Source organism: Lontra canadensis, unplaced genomic scaffold (genome assembly GCF_010015895.1).
Source record: "Lontra canadensis isolate GAN:19392208 unplaced genomic scaffold, GSC_riverotter_1.0 scaffold3, whole genome shotgun sequence".
NCBI lineage: Eukaryota > Metazoa > Chordata > Mammalia > Carnivora > Mustelidae > Lontra > Lontra canadensis.
In genome coordinates this window covers 26469336-26490494 of record NW_022630997.1, presented here as the reverse complement: position 1 = coordinate 26490494, position 21159 = coordinate 26469336, and the positions used below count along the sequence as shown (strand labels likewise).

The window sequence follows — 21159 nt, the reverse complement described above, 5'->3', positions numbered from 1 at the left end:
TTAACTGCCTGTTTCATCTACCATCAGCCAAGACCATTAATTCCAAGAGCATGTCTGGTTGGGTTTGGCAGAAAGTAGGATCGGTCTTCTCTTTTTGTATAGTCTTAGCCAATTTTTATCAAACCCTTCCTACTCAGAAAAAAATGGGTAAGCAAAAGCAGTGGAAGGTCACTGTCAGGTACAGTTCAAAAGTCACCAGTCTATCCCTGGTAAGTGATACTCACCACAGAGCATGGTCACGCAATCTATAATGGAATGGATCCAAGCCGTTTGGGCATAATCCTGAGTGAAGTATGTCTGGAACTCCACAAAAAAAATTGAAATACATCTGAAAAATACAATGCAAGCATTTTATAGAAAAAAATGTGAATGAACATGGATCTATACCACAGCTTCAAGTTTTGGGTCCGCTGTTTGAATCTCTGTAAGCTTTAATGGTTTTCGGTGGTACATTGCTGGACCACCACAGGTGGGAAGTCAAAGCTATTGGACCATCTAAAGGATAAGACAAACGAACCTATTTGCCCATCAATAGGGGATCAGCCAAATAAATTTAAACTTATCAATAAAATGAAATATTTTTAGCTGTTAGAAAGGATGATCTGGTGTGTATTTATTGATCTCAGAATAAATTTACAAGACAGTCTTAAGTAAAAAAGTAAGTTACAAAGTAGTTTATATAATAAGGCTTATTTTGGTTAAAAAACAAACAAACGAACATAGTTCATATAAATAGAAAAAGGCCAAAGCATATAAGACAAAAGTACTCAGTCACTATATGTGAATGGTGAGATTATAAATGACCACTCTAGAGAGAGACAGACATATAGAGGCAGAGAAACTTTATGTTGAAAAATGGTTAATTACTTAGGATAAAAAGACATAAGCAATTCAGGAGCGATAGTTTGCAGCACTGTACAACTTGAAATGAATGTTCTACAGATCAGCAAGTTTCCTAACTCAGGGCAGGAGTTCTCAGTACTCAGCGACAGCAAGGGTGAATCCGGCCTTGATGAGAATGAGATAGGAAGTGATCAGTCTCTTGGGAGAGGACTACAGTCTAACTCACCATGCCTCAGCAGCCCACGGCAACCTGCTACTCCACTCTTCCTCCCCTCTCCAGCTGCTGCTGGGTGTGAAGGTGGGTGATGGGGAAAAAGAAGAAGGAAGAGAATCAGGTATAACCAGGACAGCTGTGTTAGGCAGGTCCGGCTTTACCAGTGGGCCTCCTCTGGGAAGGCCCAGGATCTGGTGCCCAGAAGCACAGAACTTCGGTTGTCATGGTCTTAAAATTCCTAAGAATTTTCATCTTCGAGTTTGTGTTTTGTAAGCAAAGTCCAAAGGAACAACGGGGCATGCATGTGACCCGAGGAGATACACACACAATGTGTGTTTGCGATTCTTTACCTTGCCATCGACACATGTATTACTAGAGACACAAACTCTGGTAGTCTCACATGTTGGAGTTCGGTGAGACTCAGAGCGAGCACAGGGTAAGTTACAGCTATGACTGAGGAAGTGTGGGGGTAGAGAGGCCATGCTTTTTTCAAACCAAAACTTGCTTCAAATGCAGAAAGAAGGCAATGGTGTTCTAAGCAACACAAAGGACCGAGGGTTCGTATACCCTTTCCTACTCAGGTTATGTCTGTATTTTACTAGCCAACCACTTACATTGAAAATGATGGCACAGAGGAAAGGGGAAAGGGAGGGCTATCCTCAATTCCTTTTCTTTTCCGTCTTTCCTTACTCACCAGTAAGCAGAAGATACAGAATATTCATAGAAAGTGCGTGCATCCACGCCATTGCGGGTGGCAAGATTTCATTGTTTTTGATGGCTGAGTAATAGTCCATTGTGTATACATATGGATGGAGTTAGAATGTATTATGCTAAGTGAAATAAATCAGTCAGAGAAAGGCAAATACCATATAATTTCACTCATATGTAGAATTAAGAAACTAAGCAGATGAACATATGGGAGGGGTAAAACAAAAGAAAGAAAAGAAAAAGAAAAAAGAGAGAGGGGAACCAACCATAAGAGACTCTTAATGACCCAGAGCAAACTGAGGGTTGATGAAGGGATGGGGGTTGGGGATGGGAGAGGGGGGATGGGCATTAAGGAGGGCACTTTTGATGACGAGCACAGGGTGTTGTAAGTGATGGATCACTGAATTCTACTCCTGAAACCAACATTGTACTGCATGTTAGTGAACTAGAATGTAAATAAAAATTTGAAAAAAAGAAAGAAAGAAAGAAAATGCATGCATCAAGAAGTGAAGTAAAAACACTTGAGTTTTTGTGTAGGGCTTCCCCTATTCTGCTGAAAATGAACTACATAGGAATGCACGAGCCCCAGGGGTCCCACACAGGAGTTAAATACTCACATTTGTGTTCAAAACGAGTATGGCAGGATATAAAGATGAATGGTAAGTTCATGCTAGTAAGTTAATATTTCCATTTTTCTTTCTTAAGAACAACTTGGAATAGCAAATTAAGGACCCCATGAAAAATTGAGGGAGACCAGTGAATTTCTACTTTAGCACTTTTAACAGCCCTTATTTTCCTACCTTTTGAACAAAGGGGATTGCGTTTTCATTTTGCACTGGGCCCTGCAGTTATGTTGTGGGTCCTGGGGATGGGAAAGGGAAAAGGGGCAGTAGGGGGTGCTAAGAACTACAACCCAAACCTTCCCAACCATTCTCCCTGAACCCACATGTGCCTTGGGTACATTTTGTACTCAATGGTCGGAGTTACCCTGATGCTTCAGACATTTTAACACGACTTCTGAGACCTTGCATGAGCTGGCTTTTCTTAGTGTCTCCCCCAGCTCCCCGCCACTATGCATTCTTCACTTCAGTTGGACCCAAGGTTTTCCATGACTTTCAACACACCACTCGTACTCTTTCACACCTCTGAGCATCAAAGATTTGTCTTCTTTTCTAGGATGCCCTCAGCTTCCCTCATTCTTTTAGTCTCAAGATAACTGTCAGCTCCTCCAGGAAGTCTTCCCTGACTATGTGAGTCTGGGTTTGATGCCTCTCTTACATGTTTACATGACACGCGGGGCACTTCCCACATGATGCGCAGATGGCAATTCCCTTCGCATGCGTCTGCATTCTCCACCAGACTGTTGTTCTGTGTCAGCAAAGGCCCTCCCTGCCTTATCTTGTATTTAATCCCAAATACCCAGTACACCACCTTTCGTGTACTGGGGTGCTCATTAAATATTGTTCAAGGTTCAAGGTATTGACGGAAGGAAAGAAGGAAGGAAGGAAGAATTAGCATTGGTAAAGAAGTGACTGGAAGGTGAGGAAGTAAAAAGGTTGAGTAGAAACTTCAAGGACATAAATGAGGGAATAGGAGGAGGAAGCCTGGTTGCTGGCTGTCCAGGGAAAAGGTAGCTAGATAAGGTGGAGTAGAGAGGTGAAGAATTGAATTTCATAAGCTGACAGACAAGTGAGTAGGAGGGAAATACAGAAGGTGGACAGGCAGCAGCCTAAGGAAAAAAGGGTCCCAGATGGCGATGACACTTCGGGATTGTAAATCATCGTCTCTTCTCATCACTAAATCATTCTGAGGGATTTAATATTTGTGTGCCTATGTTTGTCTCTTGTGACTTTCTTGTTGTTTTATTGCTGTTTTGTTTTCTGCTTAAAGGTTTTCCTAACTGACTTGGCTAGTCATATCGGTCAAACTTTAGGTATGTAAAATTCAAAAATAACCCCTGAGATTCTTATCTAAACATGGGAGCTAGTCTGCCCGAGGTGAAATTTAATAACCACAAACATGCTCTGATTGACCGTGACTTTCATAAAATACAGGAATAATACTGCATCACTGCTTATTTGTTCTCAAAAGGGAAAAGTACTTTTCAAATGGTAAAGGTCCAGGATTTATAGCTTCTAAACATAGGCGCGGCCTTAAAGAAAACAAATGTTATCAGGAGAATGTGGGCTTCTTTCCAGAAATAATTTTTACTGTCCTTTGGAAAATGTGTGCATCTGACATGTCAGGAACATTGGGCCCTCATCTCTGATCCTCATACAGAGTAACTGAGAATTCTGATAATGCTTCTTCATCTTTCAGGATCTCAAGTTCCTCATCTAGGACATAAGCAGTTTGATAAACATAACTGGGTCAGCCATAATGCATTAGATCATGCTGCAGTTGCAAAAAACTCCTAACATCCTGCAGGGGTGGACAGGCTCTATTCCTAAGAATGAGGAACAAAATATCAGGACACCTGTGTGGCTCAGTCGGTTAAGCACCTGCCTTCAGTGCAGGTCATGATCCCAGGTCCTGAGTTCGAGCTCCATGTCTGGCTCCCTGCTCAGCATGAAGCCTGCTCCTCCCTCTCCCCCTTCCCTTCTACAGCTTGGGCTTCCTCTCTCACTCGCGCCCATTCTCTCTCTCTCTCTCTCTCTCAATCTCTCAAATAAATAAATAAAATCTTAAAACAACAACAACAACAACAAAATATCACCCAAGTGTCATCTAGTATTCTCAAAGATACTTTCTCTCAAGGGGCCAACATGCCTACTGTTTCTACCTTGCTACTCTGCTAGAGAATTCTTCTTTGGCCTCTGAAGAGCAAGATGCTGACAACATCTGGTAACTGGTCAAGACTTTCTTCTGTTGACAGAAGTTGTGCACTGCATCAATGGCAGAAGTGATCCACTGGACAGTGTAGCCTAGTAGTTAAAAGAATTACTACTCACTAACCATGTGACTTTGTTTTTTGTTTTTGCAGCTCCTTAAATTATTTTATTAAAGTAAATGTATATTATTTGTACAGTTTTCTTCTGATTTTTATTTAAATTTTAGTTAGTTAACATACAGTGAAATGTTGGTTTCAGGATAACCGTGTGACTTTGGACATATCCAATCTCTCTGTTGTTCCAAGGACTAAACGAATTAATGAATGAAGGGTGCCTGGAACAACATTAACCAGCACAGAGCAAGCACTCAGCTAACATTAGCTATTACTTACAGGAATTCAGCTGTTGTTAGAAGAGCTCCCAATCCTACAGGACTGTAGACATCTATTGCAACTAAGTTAATTTGGATCCAGAAGACGTTGAGAGAAAAATAGGTCTTATAGCTGGAGGCTTTAACATTTAAATCAACTATTGCTTTTTCAAGTCAACTCCAATTCAAGCTGTCCATTTACAAATAGAACATCATGTAATTTCACAATGAAATATGATTCTTAAAATAGAGAATGTGTTTGCTAATAAGAGATCTTGAAGAAAAAAATAAGTAATCAACACACATTGACAGAGACAGAAAATAAATAAGAAGGATAGCTTTAATAGCCTGGACAACTTTAACCTTTATGTAAATTTCACATGTAAGGCAGTGTCATCAGTTACAAGGCAAGAGCTGAAGTACGATTTTAAAGTGTCCTGGGTTATGAGAGTAGCAGTATTTGTAAAGCAAAAGCCAGGGAACAATACAAAAGTCCTTCAAGGGGCACCTGGGTGGCTCAGTGGGTTAAGCCCTCTGCCTTCGGCTCGGGTCGTGGTCCCGGGATCCTGGGATCAAGCCCCACGTCGGGCTCTCTCTCTGTTCAGTGGGGAGCCTGCTTCCTCCTCCTCTCTCTCTGCCTGCCTCTCTGCCTACTTGTGATCTCTCTCTGTCAAATAAATAAATAAAATCTTTTTTTAAAAAGTCCTTCAAAAATGTGTAAAACAAATTATGCTCACATCCTTGTGATGGAATTTTAAGCAGTTATTTTTCAGCAAGTTAGAACCATATGTGCTGATATGGAGATGTGTCCAAGAGGTACTGTAAAGCAAGAAAAAACAAAGTTCAAAACAGTGTGTATAATATGAAAAGAATATGCTTTATATACGGATATAAGTTCTAAAAATTTTTTTGGAAAGGTCTGAAGAAAATACCAACAAGGTTAACTTTTGGGAAGTGAAAGTGGCATTCAGGAGGTGAGGAAAAAAAGACTATTTTATGCATCTCTGAATTCAAATTTTTAGCATCTGGATGTATGGCTTAATTTTATTTTATTTTATTTATTTTTTTTTTTAAGTTTTATTCATTTAGGAGTGCCTGGGTGGTTCAGTTGGTTAAGCATCCTGGGCTCGAGTCCCCGTGGCAGGCTCCCTGCTCCTCAGGGAGCCTGCTTCTCCCTCTGCCTGCCACATGCCCTGCTTGTGTTTACAGTTGTGTCAAATAAATAAATAAAATCTTAAAAAACCAGATTTATTTAACAAAGAGAGAAAGAGAGAGAGAGAGAGAAAGAGAGCCAGGGGAGGAGCAGAGAGGGAGGGAGAGGGACAAGCAGACTCCCTGCTGAGCTTGCAGCCTTATTCAATTGCAGGACCCCAGAATCATGACTTGAGCCAAAGGCAGTCGCTTAATCTACTGAGCCACACAAGTTTCATCCCCCTCTGTATGGTTTAATTTTTAGGTATACAGTTTAAATAGGAAAAAAAAAGACTTAATTGCACAACAGGCACTGATCTTCTGCACTGACAAACCACCCTCGTGGCTGCTTTCCTTGGCTGGATCTTCAGTCCACTTGGCTGCTATGTGTTCATGACATCGAGTTCCAATGCTGGCTGTGTCTTCACATTTTTCTCCTCTGGGCTTAATTCTGCTCAGCTATGCCCCTCTCAGCCTCCCCTATTAACCTCTGATAATAGGTCTTCACCACTAGCCACAACCCCCTTCTGGCTACCAGCTAAACCCTTAACGGTTCAACCATTGATCACTTTGTGATCAACCGTGATCACAAAGTGAGTAGCAGATGAAGGGCACAGACCTGATGCAGCTGGAAACCTCTTTCTTGTTTCAATCCTCCCTGGCCAAATGCTACCCATTCTTCAAGACTCTGGGGATGACTTCCCTAGAAATCCTGCCCCGAACTGCCATGTCAGAACAAACCCTCTCTCACCTGTGTTATTCTACAATCTGTTTTTACCTGATGGATATTTTGCACGTTTTGATTTGTATTTTCAGTTATTTGTGCCTGAACCTACCAGAGTCGTGTTCCAACATCTCTGTGTTTTTGGAAGTGCCTAGATAGATCCTTGTCCTCAATGAATGCGTAGTTATATATTAGTGGACCTGATTTCTATTAAATTGAAGTTGAAAACTTAAGGGTACAACCTGAAAGAAATATGCAAGACTTTCAGCCCTTGGTGGCAGTCATGGGTTCTGCTGGCATTTCTACTGTGACTGAGAAAGAACTGGGATTCAGTGTCCTGCCAAACAAGACCAGCCACACAAGATGTTAAATGAGCATTAAAGACCATCAATAAATTAGTGTCCTTGCTGCAAGTCCTCAGTTTTCTACAGACCCCTACCCCAAGTTATGTCCATAGTTTCAGAGGACAACACTCAGAGAATTCATACGTCTCCCGGCCTTAATGTGTAGTTGTTTGTACATGAATGGGGGTGACCACTCTCATGACTAGTTAGCAACAGGACAGGAAGAGTGGAGAGCCTCTGTAAGAACTGTCCTCTGGCACCATGACTTCTCATCACTGATGTGACAACCCTATGGAGATGAGGAAGTAGCCTACCTTAAGACAATGACGCCATCACCAAGGCAATTTTTAAAAAAAAAAAAACCTATGTCTGGTAAGACTACGCTGTTCTAGAGAAGAAGGTCCTATGTTTGAGGGGACAGAAACTGGCCACAGAGCTTCCTCAAAGTGCCTAAATCTTGGAGCAGAACAAAGTATGAAGATTGAAGCAAGGTCACTTCTTGCAATGAAAAGGCACCGAGAGAAGATGTGTGTGTGGATATACACACTAATGGAAGAACAAGCAGAAGTATGACGTGTATATGAGAAATAACAGGATAGGAAAACACCTAGGTTGTGTTGGAAGGAGTCAATGGATTATGTGTGCACATGCAATGGCAAATACACAAGATAAGACATTAAAAAAAAAAAGACTAGAAATCCAGTCCAGTTCTGTCCCAGCAGACAAAACTGTAGGTAAGTCACTTAAGCTCTTTGAGTACCAGTGTCCTAATCTATGACAGCGTGGTAAGCCTAGTCTGCCTAAAGTGCATCATGAAGTCTCAATGACCTGAAAGATATCAACCTGAGCCCTCCTTATAAAGCACTGAACTCACTTCCAGAACTTTCCCATCATGGATATAATGGAAGCTTCCACATGTATAAGAACCAAGACTTTCCTTTTTAACTCTATGACTCTTCATACCCCGAACACAAGGTCCATGATACAGATGGAAGAAAATCCAGACTCAACACCAATCACATTATTTTAAATGAATCTATAATTTTTTAAATGATACATAGTCAACCAACCTTTATTGTAGTAAAAACAAATATCCCGCTTCTTTCCTGCATTATATATTGTTATGGGGGAAACATCAATGCTTTCATTGAGGATGTCATCAAATAAGTTTTTAGTGCAAATTATTTTGCTTCACTGCTAGAGGTTCATTATCAGAGAAGAGCAACAAGGAGCTCTATTGGAATGAAAGCACACGTAGAGGAAAGAGCTAGCATATGCAGATGTCAAGCATGCACTTACTCCAGATATAAATGATATGAATAAGTCCCAATGTACACAAGTGTAACTTAAGCATATTCCACATTATGCTCTTTAATAAAAGAAAGAGGATAAATGAACAAGCAAGAATGAGAGAAGACTGTACTTTTGCTGTTACTTTCTTTCAACCTAGAACTTACCTTCCAGTATCACGGCCAAGTGTAAAATGAAGCAGAATTTAAATTCTAGGTTTTAAGCTTCTAACAGCTCAGTATCTGGTGAGTCAAGAGGTTTTCAAGGATTGTTTTGACCTTATGTATTTTTCTTTTCTGGGATGGGCTGCTCATGAAAACAAATGGCTGGAACAGCCATAACATTTAGTCTAAAAATGCCCTAACACTCCAGGTTTCTGTGCCAGATATCATAGAAGACACCACTACCCAGGACTTGCAAGTGTCACAAAATTCCATTCCTTGCAAAGAAAAAGACATCCGAACAAAGAAATACACACACACACACACACACACACACACACACACACACACACACGTATACACACAGATATTTTCATAATGACAGGTTCAGAAACAGAACAAAGCAGACTTAGAAGAAAAGACAAACCAGATCACCTCAATCCATGAAGAGGAGAATCCCACGTACCTGGTGACCGCCCGGGTGCAGATGGTAACAAGGAAACAGCCAGCCACGATCATCCAGCCCCAGCCTCCATCTGGAGGAGAGGTAGACCGAACTCTACTTCCTTTGGCCATGGCTTCGATTCTTTTTTCTTCTTTTTTGGGTTACTCTGATAGCCCAGTTACAATCCTGGAAGAGTTTTGCTGTCCAGTGACTTCCTATTGGCATTCAGGATTAGCATGGAATGCTACCTGGCACATAGGTTACTGGCCATCTAAAACCAAAAATCAGGATATATTTATTTCATTGTCATATCCAAAGGTTGATTTTTCACTTGACAAAAATGATCATTACTTTCCTGTGAAACACGATTATTTGTAACTATGAATGCTGGACTGAGGCAAAGACTATTAGTTGTCCTTGGTACCCGTTCTTCTTCTTTTTAATAAGAGATCCTCCCAAATTTTAGATAAATCCATGTCCACCCAGTTTGATACCCTATTTCCTAGCTTCTCTTGAAGGTAGATGTAGAAACACGGTTTAATCTAAATAAAAGGGATGGAAGAAAAAGTGATGCACCGTTTCTGGCTCAGGAGTTCAAAAGCAAAGGCACTTTCTCAGGACTTCCACCACCCCCTTTCCCATAGACAAGCTTGGATGTGAGGGGTGAGACAGCTTCACCCACACAGACCAGGACAGCACCCTGAGGGCTGGCAGAGCTACAGGGTAGAAGGAGCCCTGGTCCCCAGTGATGGTGGAGAAGGGCTGCCTCTTCAGCTCCCAACTTCACAGACCTCTGCACTGTTACACAAAATACCAAAAAGCTTCCATTTTTTTTGAGTCTCTGTATTTTGGAGTCTCTCTGTTACAACAGCTTAGACTATGTCCTACTTATGACACCAAATGACTCTGATAGTAGCTTCTTTGGCATTTCTGACTAGCAATACTATAATTTGTATTTATTTTTGTTTTTTAAATTTCTTCTTCAATGCTATCATTTCTAAGTGTGCAATAAAGGCAAGATGAGAATGACAAATAAATGAACTAGAATAGAGAGCCCAGTAGCAAGTACATAATAATTCAATATAGCTAAATAAAGTAGCAGAGATTGGTGGGGGAAAAAAGGATTACTCAGTATATCATGTCACAACTCTCCCTCTAGTTCTTAACCTTCCAGATAGGTCAGAGTTAAATGCAAAAAAATAAAAATTAAAACATTAAAAAAAAAAAAAACAAACAAACAAAGCAAGCAAGCATTAAAAATCTAGGTGAAAATACAGGCAAACATTTATCTGATCTCTAGATAGGAGAAGGACTCCCTGAGATATAAAGTAATATAACAAACTAAGAGGAAATTTTTGTTGATTTGTCTAAATTAAAATTTAATATTTCTACATATCACAGGATGTAGTAAATAAAGCCAAATGATAAATCACAGACCTGTGAAAAAACCATTAGCAACACATACTTCAAAGAAGTAATATCTGCAACATTAATTCATTCAATTACCAGCACTTCCTGAGTGTCTACTAGGTGCCAGGCAGTATTTCAGGGCCCCTCCTATGGTCCCGCCTCTTGTTGTTCTTGACTGTGTATAATCTCTCTCCATGTGTGCAGGCGGGACCTGTGACTTGCTGCTAACCAGAGTAAGGCACAGGTGACAGGACATGAATCCCATGATTATGTCATGTTATGTAAAAATCAGTCTTGCTAAAAAACTTGCTCTCTCTCTCCTGGGGCCTTGATGAACAAGCTGCCATATTGCACATGGCCTGTGGAGGGGGCCATGTCAGGGAGGACTGTGGGCAGCCTGGGGGAGCCAAGGATAGCCTCCAGGAGAGAACAAAAAGCTAAAGTTCTCAATCTTCAAAAAAAGGGAAACAAATTCTGCCACAACATCCCAAGCGGGCTTGGAAGCAGATTTTTTTCTGGTGATCTAGTTGAGAACAGAGCTTGGCCGACGTTTTGACCCCAGCCTGTGACACACAGAGCTGAGGAACTCGTTAAGCCGTCCTGGATTCTGGTCCCACAGAAACTGTGATATAAGGTGCTTCTTAAATTATTCTATAGCGTGTCAAAAAGGCTTCTGAAATACTGTTAGGGATGAATTGTTTGAGAGCCAAAAATAAGGGTTCTAATAGATCCTTTTCCCACAGGATGGAGCAAATCACTCAGTTGTTGGTACAATTTGATTATGATCACCAGATGAAATCGAGGTGGTATTAATTCAATGAAACATCATTTCAAATAAGACAAATCACGCATTATTTGGAACACAGGCTCTGTACCACTTGGTAAATCATGGGCAAACCAAATGAATACACATTTTTTTACTTTAAAGCCAGAATTTCTTTTAAGAAAATGTCTCACAGTAGAATCTTGCCATCTTTAAAGCCACCAGAACAAACTGGAAGCCTGTGAATTCAGAGAGCAAACACAGAGCAGAGACAGTGAATGGGAATCATTCCCTTAGAAGACGGGCCCCGAGAACTCCCCTGCACCTTGTGCCACATGAGGACAGGGCATAAAGAAGGCTCTCTAGGAGCAAGGAGATGGGTTCTCACCCACTACCAATTCCGCCAGCACCTTGATCTTGAACTTCCCACCTTCAGAACTGTGAGAAATAAAGGTTTGTTATCCAAGCCATCCAGTCCAGAGTAGTTTTGTTATAGCAGCCCAAATGGACTAAGACACCTGAAGCTTTAGATGTCCCAATTCCCTTGAGAAATGGATAATGCTGAATACAGCAGGCAGGCCTTCCTTTGGGGCAGCTATCACAGGGAGTGAAGGAGCAGCACATTCCTGGGTAAGGCCTGTATTCCCCCTTTCACCCTGTCCCTGCCCTCCTGTCCTGTCCGACCTCACGGTCTCACTCATACACAACATGTGACAGTCCCCTGCAGGCACAGTTTCTCTACTTGTGCCCATACCATGTTGCCCTAAGTCAGACTTTCTTGAAGGGCCAGATGTGAGTCATGTTCATGGGATGCCTTATGTTTCAGGCTCTGTCTCACAATTACAATGCGACCAGCCTTCAAGGTTCTACCCACACCTGCACACAGACACAATGAAATAACTTACTGCTTAGACACCATTAGGTGCCAAGTGTCATGAAATGGTAGAATCAATTGTACAAGGAAAGCAGCCGAAGCTCAGAAACCTCTGCCTTGGTTTAGTTCAAGCCTCTTCATAGTTTTTCCATTGAAATAACCCCAAGGATAAGTTGTTTTCCAACTGAAGACTGTAAGCCCACCAACACATAAATGTCCAGTATCCAGACCGTCCCCAGTCAGTGCTGCCCAGTGTTGCTCAGGGGTGCTGGAACAGGGGCGCCTTGGGGGCCCACTGGTTAAGCACCTGCTTTTGGCTCAAGTCATGGTCCTGGATCCTGGGATCGAGCCCCGCATCGGGCTTCCTGCTCACTGGGAAGCCTGCTTCTCCCTCTCCCTCTGCCCCTTCCCCCTACTTGTGCTCTCTTTCTTTGTCAAATAAATAAGTAAAATCTAAAAAAAGAAAAATGCTGAAAAGGGCAGTGAAATATAGTGCAACAGATGAAGAATTAGAAAGTTATTCAAATACTTTGCAGTAATCTCATTGCTGGGAAGTTATCCTAAGAAAACAATTTAAGAGAAGATGGACACTAGGGGTGGAAAATAATAGCAGCATTATGAATAATATATAAAATGGAGACAACTTAAGTGTTCAATAACTGGGAAGTGTTTCGAGAGTTATGATACATGAACCAACAGAACAGTATCCAATCCTTTCAAACCATCAACAAGAAGATAATATTGTAATAGGGGGAAACCTCTATGATGCCATGTTAAGGGGGAAAATGGTCTCTAAAATGGTGTGCACATTGTGAAGAGAAGCTAGGTAAAACTTATGTAGAAGTTGTGTACTTGCAACTGTCGCAAAGAATATAAGGATATGCAAAAAGGTCTATAGTTGTAAAGATGATGGAAAAATACATCTGGTATTTTTGTTATGAAAATTCTTTTCAATACCATTTTATATATAGTTTTCTTAGGTAGTTCAGGTCTACTCCTGTGATGTAAATATGAGCACGGGCATTTCTTTTGCACAGACTCTCAAGGACTAGAAAGAACCATATCACAGTTATTGAAACAACACAGTGAAAATTAGGTGATAGTTCAGCAGAGGACATTATGTACATAACAAGCTCCGGCAAAAATAAACTGTTCTGTCTCATTACAAAAGTCTTAAGCATCATTAACTTTTACTTCATCTCTTGTGTCTCCAGATGATTCCATTTTCATTTGTTTTAGTTGAGCAACCTCTCTGACAGTCCCACATTTTGTAAGTTAAGATCTGATTCATGCAGATCTCTCAAAAAAATACAATTGCAAGAAGCTACATGAGTGAGGTAAGTCAGACACCCAAGCAGCGCGGGGCTGACGGCACCATGAACAGAGGTCTGTTTTAAGTTAAAGTCAACCTGGGTAAAACCGCAGAACCTGGAACATTCTCACAGGGTTCCAGGGTGGGGAGAAGCAGCTTGGAAAGCATTGGTAGGTGGTGCCATGATTAATAATTCCTCATGAACAGGCCCCCTTGAGTCTCACAAGCCTCAGAGATGGGCGCTGTTTTCTCCCATTCACGATGATGAAGCTGAAGCCCAGAGGAGTGAAGGGACTCACGTGGCAGTGCTACATGGAGATACGGGTGGAGACGAGAGACCCTGGCAGATTTGGACAGTGCGCTTGCCCATCCACCTTCCAGATTTCCAAACAGCTGTTGGACACTGCTATCAACAAGCCATACAAACAATGGTAAAGCTTCAGAACCCACTGCCATGTGTGATCAGGAAAGAAGAAAGAGAGGAAGCCCACAGGTTAACACAAGGGTATACTGCCCAAAAAGCACCTCGTGTTTCTCTCAAAACAGGTCATTCAATAGATTTCTGTGTATTCAGAAGAAATGCACAGGTTAGACAAGGCTAACCTCGTTTCCTGGAGACTTTGGAGGAGCCTGCCGTTCCCCTAGAATACTAGCTTGCATGTTTTTATAAATAATTAACTGCCCCAATATGGCACAAATATAAGAAAAAAGTCCTTTACTGAATTAATAGTATACCTAAAACTATATGGAAAGGAAGCATGTTACCATCATGTAATTCTTCATTTTACTAATTGGCCTCCAATTTATTTCATTTTGACATCCAACCACTAAAGTGTAATTGCATTCTGCATCTCATTTTGGTTCCAGAAAAATCTTTTTGGAACACAAGAGTCTCTATTTTATGATGTTCCTCTAAGATTACTCTTTAATAATACAAATTAGGATATATGCTCAATTTCACTTCCCCTCCTGGCTTTAAAAAATTTAACCATTGGCAGGGACCCCGAGTTGCTCAGTCAGTTAAACTTCTTAAACATCTGCTTTTGGCTCAGATCATGATCCTGGGGTCCTGGAATCAAGCCCTGTGTTTGCCCCCGCCCAGTGGGGAGTGTGTTTCTCTCTCTGCCCCTGTTTTTCTCTGTGCCTCTCCCCCATTTGTGCTTTCTCTCTCACTTACTCTCTCCCAAATAAATAAAATCTTTAAAAAAAGTTTTTGTACTATTCTTACAACTTTTCTATAAATGTGAAATTATGTCTGGGGCACCTGGGTGCCTCAGTTGGCTAAACATCTGACTCTTGATCTCAGCTTAGGTCATGATCCCAGGGTCCTGAGTTTGAGCCCTGTGTCAGGCTCCCAGCTCACTGGGGAGTCTGCTTCTCCCTGTGTGCCCTGTCCCTCCCGGCTGCTCATGTTTTCTCTCTCTCTCTCAAATAAATAAACAAAATTGTTTTTTAATAAAATCTAACCATTTGCAAAGAATTCTTACTAACAGTCAATAACTTTCCACAAAAGCACCGCATTTGTGGGGCAAATCTTTCATGCTGACCTCGGTAAAGTTTTCTGAAGTGATCTCTTCTGCCAGTAGAAGACCTATGCATCTCTTACAGTCCATGTGTTGCTGAGAAAAGTTGACAATGGTCCCTGAAACACTTGTTTTGTTAGGGCTCCCAATACTATCTTGTTCTTTCCTTCCTCCATTCCCTTTTACTTCTAGTGTCTTAGCCTTTAGCTGTACCCTTCTTTATAAACTGTTTTGCAGCCACAAAAGAGATAAAGGTGTGTGGGAGAAAGGTAATCAAGAATGGGAATTAAAACCATTGGGTCTAAGCGACATGTGGTAGTTGTTATAACCCTGTGCAAATCACCTCGTCTCTGCGACCATTTCCTAATCTATAAAACCAGGGAGTTGAATTACTCTTTATCCTTCAAACCAGCTGGCTGATTATTAGGTACCTCTTCCCTCATATGTGAGTACCTGGTTGACCAGGCACTTCTCAGTAAACTGATCACTATTCTTTGTTTTGATTTAAGAATCATGAAATTTGCCAGTATCTCTCATTTTTGAGGCATTTCTAAAATATTCCAGTACTGCAGGTAGTATTTTTGGAATATCTCTTGAGGTATTTATTACCTTTTGTTGGCAAGCTGGTTTTCTCTCGCTGCCCCACATCTGTCATTAAGGCTAAGCCAAGACATTCATTGCTGTAAGAAACAAGAAGGGTGAGTCCCCTCCATAATAAATTCATCCATAAATAAGGAATCATAGGCTTGGGATAAAGGGGAAGTTTCTATCACACAAAGGGAAAGTAGTTTCTTAATTCTTCACCATACCACTTATCCACCCCTGGTCGAGACTTAAGATAACCGGAAGGGCAGTCCTGAAAAACCTAGACGGCTCATCACTCTTCCTTTTAAAAGAGCTTTCGCCCTTCCTTTCTGGGTAGGCTTCTACGGTACACACTGAAGATAGAAGCCAGTACTTAGAAACCAGCAAGATGAGTGTCACCAGCAGAATGCCAAGACACCAATACTAATAAGGAAAGTTCTGCTTAGGCCAAAGAGAACTCAGGGACCTGCCTGCCAACCACCTTGTCCACCATTACCATGAGGACACATGAGTTCTCCCCTAAGCCAGACAAGCAGAAAGGAGACAGAGGAATAAATACCACAGAAAGGAGAAACAACATTTACTTACAGATTAACCTTGGATTTAGCTAAATATTGATCCAAAAAGACTGAGCTAATATGAAAGCAAGTACTTTAAACTGGCAAAGACTGCTAGAAACTTTTAAAAATCGGGATATAATTCATACACACCCATTTTGAAGTCTATGTTTCGATGACTTTTGACAATGTATACACTCACATAACCACAACCACCACAACCAAGATAGAGAACATTTTCTTCACCCCAAATCCTCACCCCAAATCCTCCTTCATGCTCCTTTGCAGTCAATCTCCATCAACCTCAGTGCCAAATCATGGCTGATTTGCTTTCTGTCCAATATAGATTAGTTTTGTCAGGAAAGAATTCTGTAAAAATGGAAACACGCAGTATGGACCATTCTCTTTCCAGATTCCAGATGAGTATTTCAAGATTCATCTAGGATGTTGTGTGTATCTGTAGATTCCTTTTTATTGCTGAATAGCAATGTGTATTATCGATATACTACAATTTATTCATGTATTATCTGTTGATGGACATTAGGGTCATTTCTGGTTTTAGAACATTATGAACAAAGCTTCTGTGACACCCATATGCATGTCTTTCTGTGGACATTTATTTTCATTCTCTTGAGTAAATATGTAGGAATGAAATTGCTGAGTCATACTGTAAGTATATGTTTAACTTTAGAAGAAACTCCCAGACTATTTCTCAAAACAGCTACACGATATTATGAGTAATAGATTAGAAGTCCAGTTGCTCTAGCGTGTAATGGATTTTCATTATAGTTTTAATTTATGCCTCCCTGATGACTAAGAATGTTAATGACTTTTTTTCATGTACTTATTAACTATTCATACATCTTCTTTTGTCTATTCAAATATCATTCACATTTTGAGGGGGGCTGTTTGTCTTTTTATTGAGATGTAAAAATTCATTGTATACTGTAAGATACAAGTCCTCCGTAGAAATACGTATTACAAATATTTTCTCCCATTCGGTGGCTTGCCCATTCATTTCTTAGTGGTATATTCTGAAGAGCAGAAGTTACTAATGTTGATGAACTGGAATTTATTATTTTTCTTTTGTAGAGTCCAATGTATTTCTAGATATTAGTGGTGAGCCACTACAAATTAAAACTTAAATTTGAGGGCAGCATCCCAAACAATGAAATGCCCAGGAGTCAACTTAATATTTGTATTACTTTTACACTAAAAACTACAAAACAGTGTTGAAAGAAATTTATAAATGCCTATAAGAGAGAGAGAGATACCACGTTCATTCCATGGAAGATGTCAAATCTACGCAAGTTGACCGATATTTTCAATGGCTGGGAATCACAGAAGACACCATGTGTGTAGTGGGTCAGTCTTCCAAGTATGCTGGGAGAGGATTCCAACACTCTTCTGCAAAGCCTTTAGAGGGGGAGCCAGCCGTGTTCCTGCTGCTAGCCTTATAGCCTCATAGCCCAGGGCAAGCCCAGCCTCTGAAAAGGACCCAGTGTGGAGGGAAGTTAAAGAAACTCCTCTGTCTGCTGGGCTTTGCAGTCTCTGGCCCAGGAAGCCAACTATTTTTTCCATTTGGAGTCTCTGGGTCTTAGGGATGCCTTCTACTGCATATGGATTTATTTTTGTTGCTCAATGGTATTACACATGTGCTATGAAAAATAATATTGTTCTTAGTAAAGAAAAACTAGTGATTTGCTTTTTTTCCCTCTCCTTTCTGCTTCTCTCTGCTTAGTCCTCCCACGGATCCTGGTAACAGGGGAATAAATAACTACTGACTTCACCCAGAAATTTGGGGGTGTCTGTTGGGAGCCTTTGAGCACTAAACTGAAACACTGACTTCTGGTAATGAAGCTGCCCGAGTTCCTATGCTGGGTGTGAGACTCTGGGGACAGGAATACTTTACATAAGACCTAGGATAAACAGCAGAGCAATTTATACAGTATTTCATCTACACATTGGGAGAAAAGGGTACAACCTGTGATTCACATAAGACACAGAGAGTAGAAAGCACCTTCTTTGCCTCCCTGCCAGCTCCTACCCCGCAGAGCTGCTGATTCTAGGCAACATCAGAAAAATGCTTACTTCAGCTTCTAATAGTTTGTTGACAGTGCAATTCATAACCAGGAGCTTGCTCCCAATTACCATTTTCTGCAGTGATAGAGTTCTTGTCTCTCCTCTTTGCAAGTGCATGTAAAAGAAAGGACAGGCCTGGGCTATCCCTCTCTGATAAAAAAATATATATATAACATGCGGTCAGGAATGTCTGCTCCTGGCAGTGTCTGGTCTAAAGCTGGTGTGACTCAGTGAATAAATCCTTGTGTCTAACCCTGTGCCCTGCAGAAGTCTCTAATTCTAATTTTGCACTCTGAGAGTGTGGGGAACTATTAGGTCAGACTGTGTTCTATGAGAGGCTCCTTGACTGTAGAGGAGAACCTCGGGGCTTGAGATGGATCGCACAGAGTCTTTCTGTTAGTTCACAGAGAGTCTTTTATTGAAGGACAGGGCTGCCGGTCTATACCACAACATTTTCCTCTCTCTATAACCATGGCTACGGCCATGTTGCTGGAATGGGAGAGGCAACCAGTCAAATATTTCGGTTGGCTAGAAGTTAACCCCTTGAGTCATGCAGTGTTGGGGGAACTGGTGTTGGAAAGCCAGTGCAGGCAGAATTCAGGTCTGCTCAGAGTGTGAGGTCGCTAGGAGCGGGGGACCCTTGATGTTTCATGCCTCAGACACTGCCTTGCAGAGAACAGGGACTCAGTAGACATTTAGGGAATGAACATCCCCAATTCTAGAGTTCTGGGTGTTTTCTCAAATCACATGGGGGAAGGGGTACAGGGAGCTTGAGGGATGAGGGCAAGAAATTACCCATTGGTTCTTTATTCTTTTTATCCACTGTCAGACCAGATTAACTGGCTTTCCCTGCATCTGGGTAACAGGGCCTCAAGTGAATATATCTCACTGAGAACACCAGCACAGCCAGGCCCCGACCCCAGACCAGGCCAAACCTGCAAATGTAATTTCACTGCCAGTGTCATGGAAAAATGCAGATTTTTCCTTCTTGTATAGGGAAAATCCAGTTCTTCCCTATTATGTGTGCCTCTCTCATGAGTCTCCTTTCCTGCACACACAAAACACTTCAGATCTGACCCTTCTGGTCACCCCGACAGCAAGAAGCAATTCTTAGACACCAGTAGGGTGTCCAAGAATTCAACTCAATTCTGACACTTCTATGCAGAGAAAGTATCAGACTCCCCCAGGTTAAGGACTCAGTCCCCAAAGGCTGTCCCTCACCCCCCACCTTCAGACACCAGTCACAAGCCTAGGGTATCATCTGAGCTTCTGACTAACAAACAGTAGATGGGCAGTGCCAACGGTTTCTTCCTTGGTTCCCTGAATTTGCTAGAGCGGCTCACAAAACTCAGGGAAACACTTACTCATGTTTACCAGCTTACTGTGAAAGGCTATGATAAAGGATACAGACGAACATCTAGATGCCAGAGATATGTAGGCCGAGGTATGTGAGCAGGACTCACAAGCCAGGGGACTTCCATGCCCTGTCCTGGGATGATACTGTTCCGCACCTCCACGAGCTCACCAACCCGAAAGCTGCCAAGCCCCCAACGGCTGGGATTTTATGGACACTTCCTCACAGAGACGTGATCAATCATTAACTCCATTTTCAGCCCCTCTCCTCTCTCTGAAAAAGGGAGGGGGCTGTGGGGCTGAAAATCCCAAGCTTCTAATCATGTCTCGGCCTTTCTGGGGACCAAGAGAGTGGCTAAAAATGCACATGGGTTGCTGGAGGGCTCACCTACAGAGCCTGGCATTCGGCCCACTGTCTGCCCCACATTGCACAGGCCATCAAATTCCACAGGCTCTTAGAGATGTTTATTTACGCGCTCTGTAGACTCTGTTCACTGCTTGAGCCACAGTAGGTCACACAAAGGACAAGGTGTTGCCAAGGCTGAGAATGTGGTGTACTCTTTAGTGCAAGACCAAGGACCGGAATTTCTTTCTGGAAATGAAAAACTTAGAAACGATTTTACAAAAATTCTTTCAAGATGTGGATGGCTGTCTTTGTCTCTATCCTGACAGAAGTCGTTAGAACGGAAGCAGTTCATTCTAGTCCCTCCTAGTTTTGGACCCAGGGAAAAGTTTGGTGAACTTTCACAACAAAGACCTTAGAAGTAGTTCCCAGCCAACTTTTTAATGGCTGAGTTTGCTCCATACATTTTTAAATATTTCCTAAAAGTAAATAAAAAAATATTTTCTTAGCTAAACATGGAAACAGTTATATTTTAATGTTATTTGTTGATTAAGAAACTATATAAAGGTGAGCCTAGGTGGCTCAGTCGGTTAAGTGTCTGCCTTCAGCTTGGATTATGATCCCAGGGTTCTGGGATCAAGTCCCACATCAGGCTGTCTGCTCAGCGGGGAGCCTGCTTCTCCTTTTCCCTCTGCCGACTGCCCCCTTGCTTGTGCTCTCTCTTTCTCTGTCTAATAAATAAATAAAATCTTCTTAAAAATATATAAAGACATGAGTTAAAATGAATTTCATGGTATTTTTAAATACATTTTATTTTATTTTATAAATCACTAAGGCACTTACAAACATTTGACAAAGCCTGACAACAGTGTAAGATGTTATTCTGTTCATAGGCAACGTTGTGTGTATTGTGGATTTGCACACCCTGTACTAAATCTCTCATCTCTTTCCAGGTCAGAGATTCCACCCCCCCCGCCCCCGACCTTGATTAGAAGCCCCTCTCTGTTTATTAAGGGTAGGGCTAGTGCCTCAGGGAACATAAATTCCTTCTGGTTTACTAGGTGTATTATTTACCCAAGGTCCTAGTAGGGGCCAGGAAGTTGGGGAGACTTCAACAAAGACATTTATAAAGATGTGAGCTATGTTCATAAACTCTAACAAAGGTCAGTAGAGTCCCCTGGGGCTAGTAATGGTGAGAGATATTACCACGGCTGGACCTGAAGGGCAGAGGGAGAG

General features: G+C 41.6%; 1 protein-coding gene and 1 long non-coding RNA gene across 4 annotated transcripts in view; one reads left to right on the top strand and one right to left on the bottom strand.

Annotated features, from left to right (window-relative positions):
* The window catches only part of SLC16A12 (solute carrier family 16 member 12), a 68548-nt gene that overhangs the window by 12181 nt on the left and 35208 nt on the right, over positions 1-21159 (bottom strand). The window contains exons 1-3 of one of the 3 annotated variants that reach the window (XM_032836882.1): positions 15613-15643; positions 9143-9392; positions 225-328 (exon numbers count right to left, since the gene is read on the bottom strand). In XM_032836882.1, the coding sequence (XP_032692773.1) occupies positions 225-328; positions 9143-9252 (214 nt within the window). In that variant the 5' untranslated portion in view covers positions 9253-9392; positions 15613-15643. Of the gene's footprint in view, positions 1-224; positions 329-9142; positions 9393-11619; positions 11749-15612; positions 15644-21159 lie in introns of those variants that run through there. The other 2 variants (XM_032836865.1, XM_032836874.1) reach the window with 2 other exon arrangements.
* On the top strand, positions 11718-18389 carry LOC116854746. The gene is made up of 3 exons (XR_004380214.1): positions 11718-11734; positions 15627-15629; positions 18242-18389. It is a non-coding gene; the product is annotated as an uncharacterized LOC116854746 (long non-coding RNA).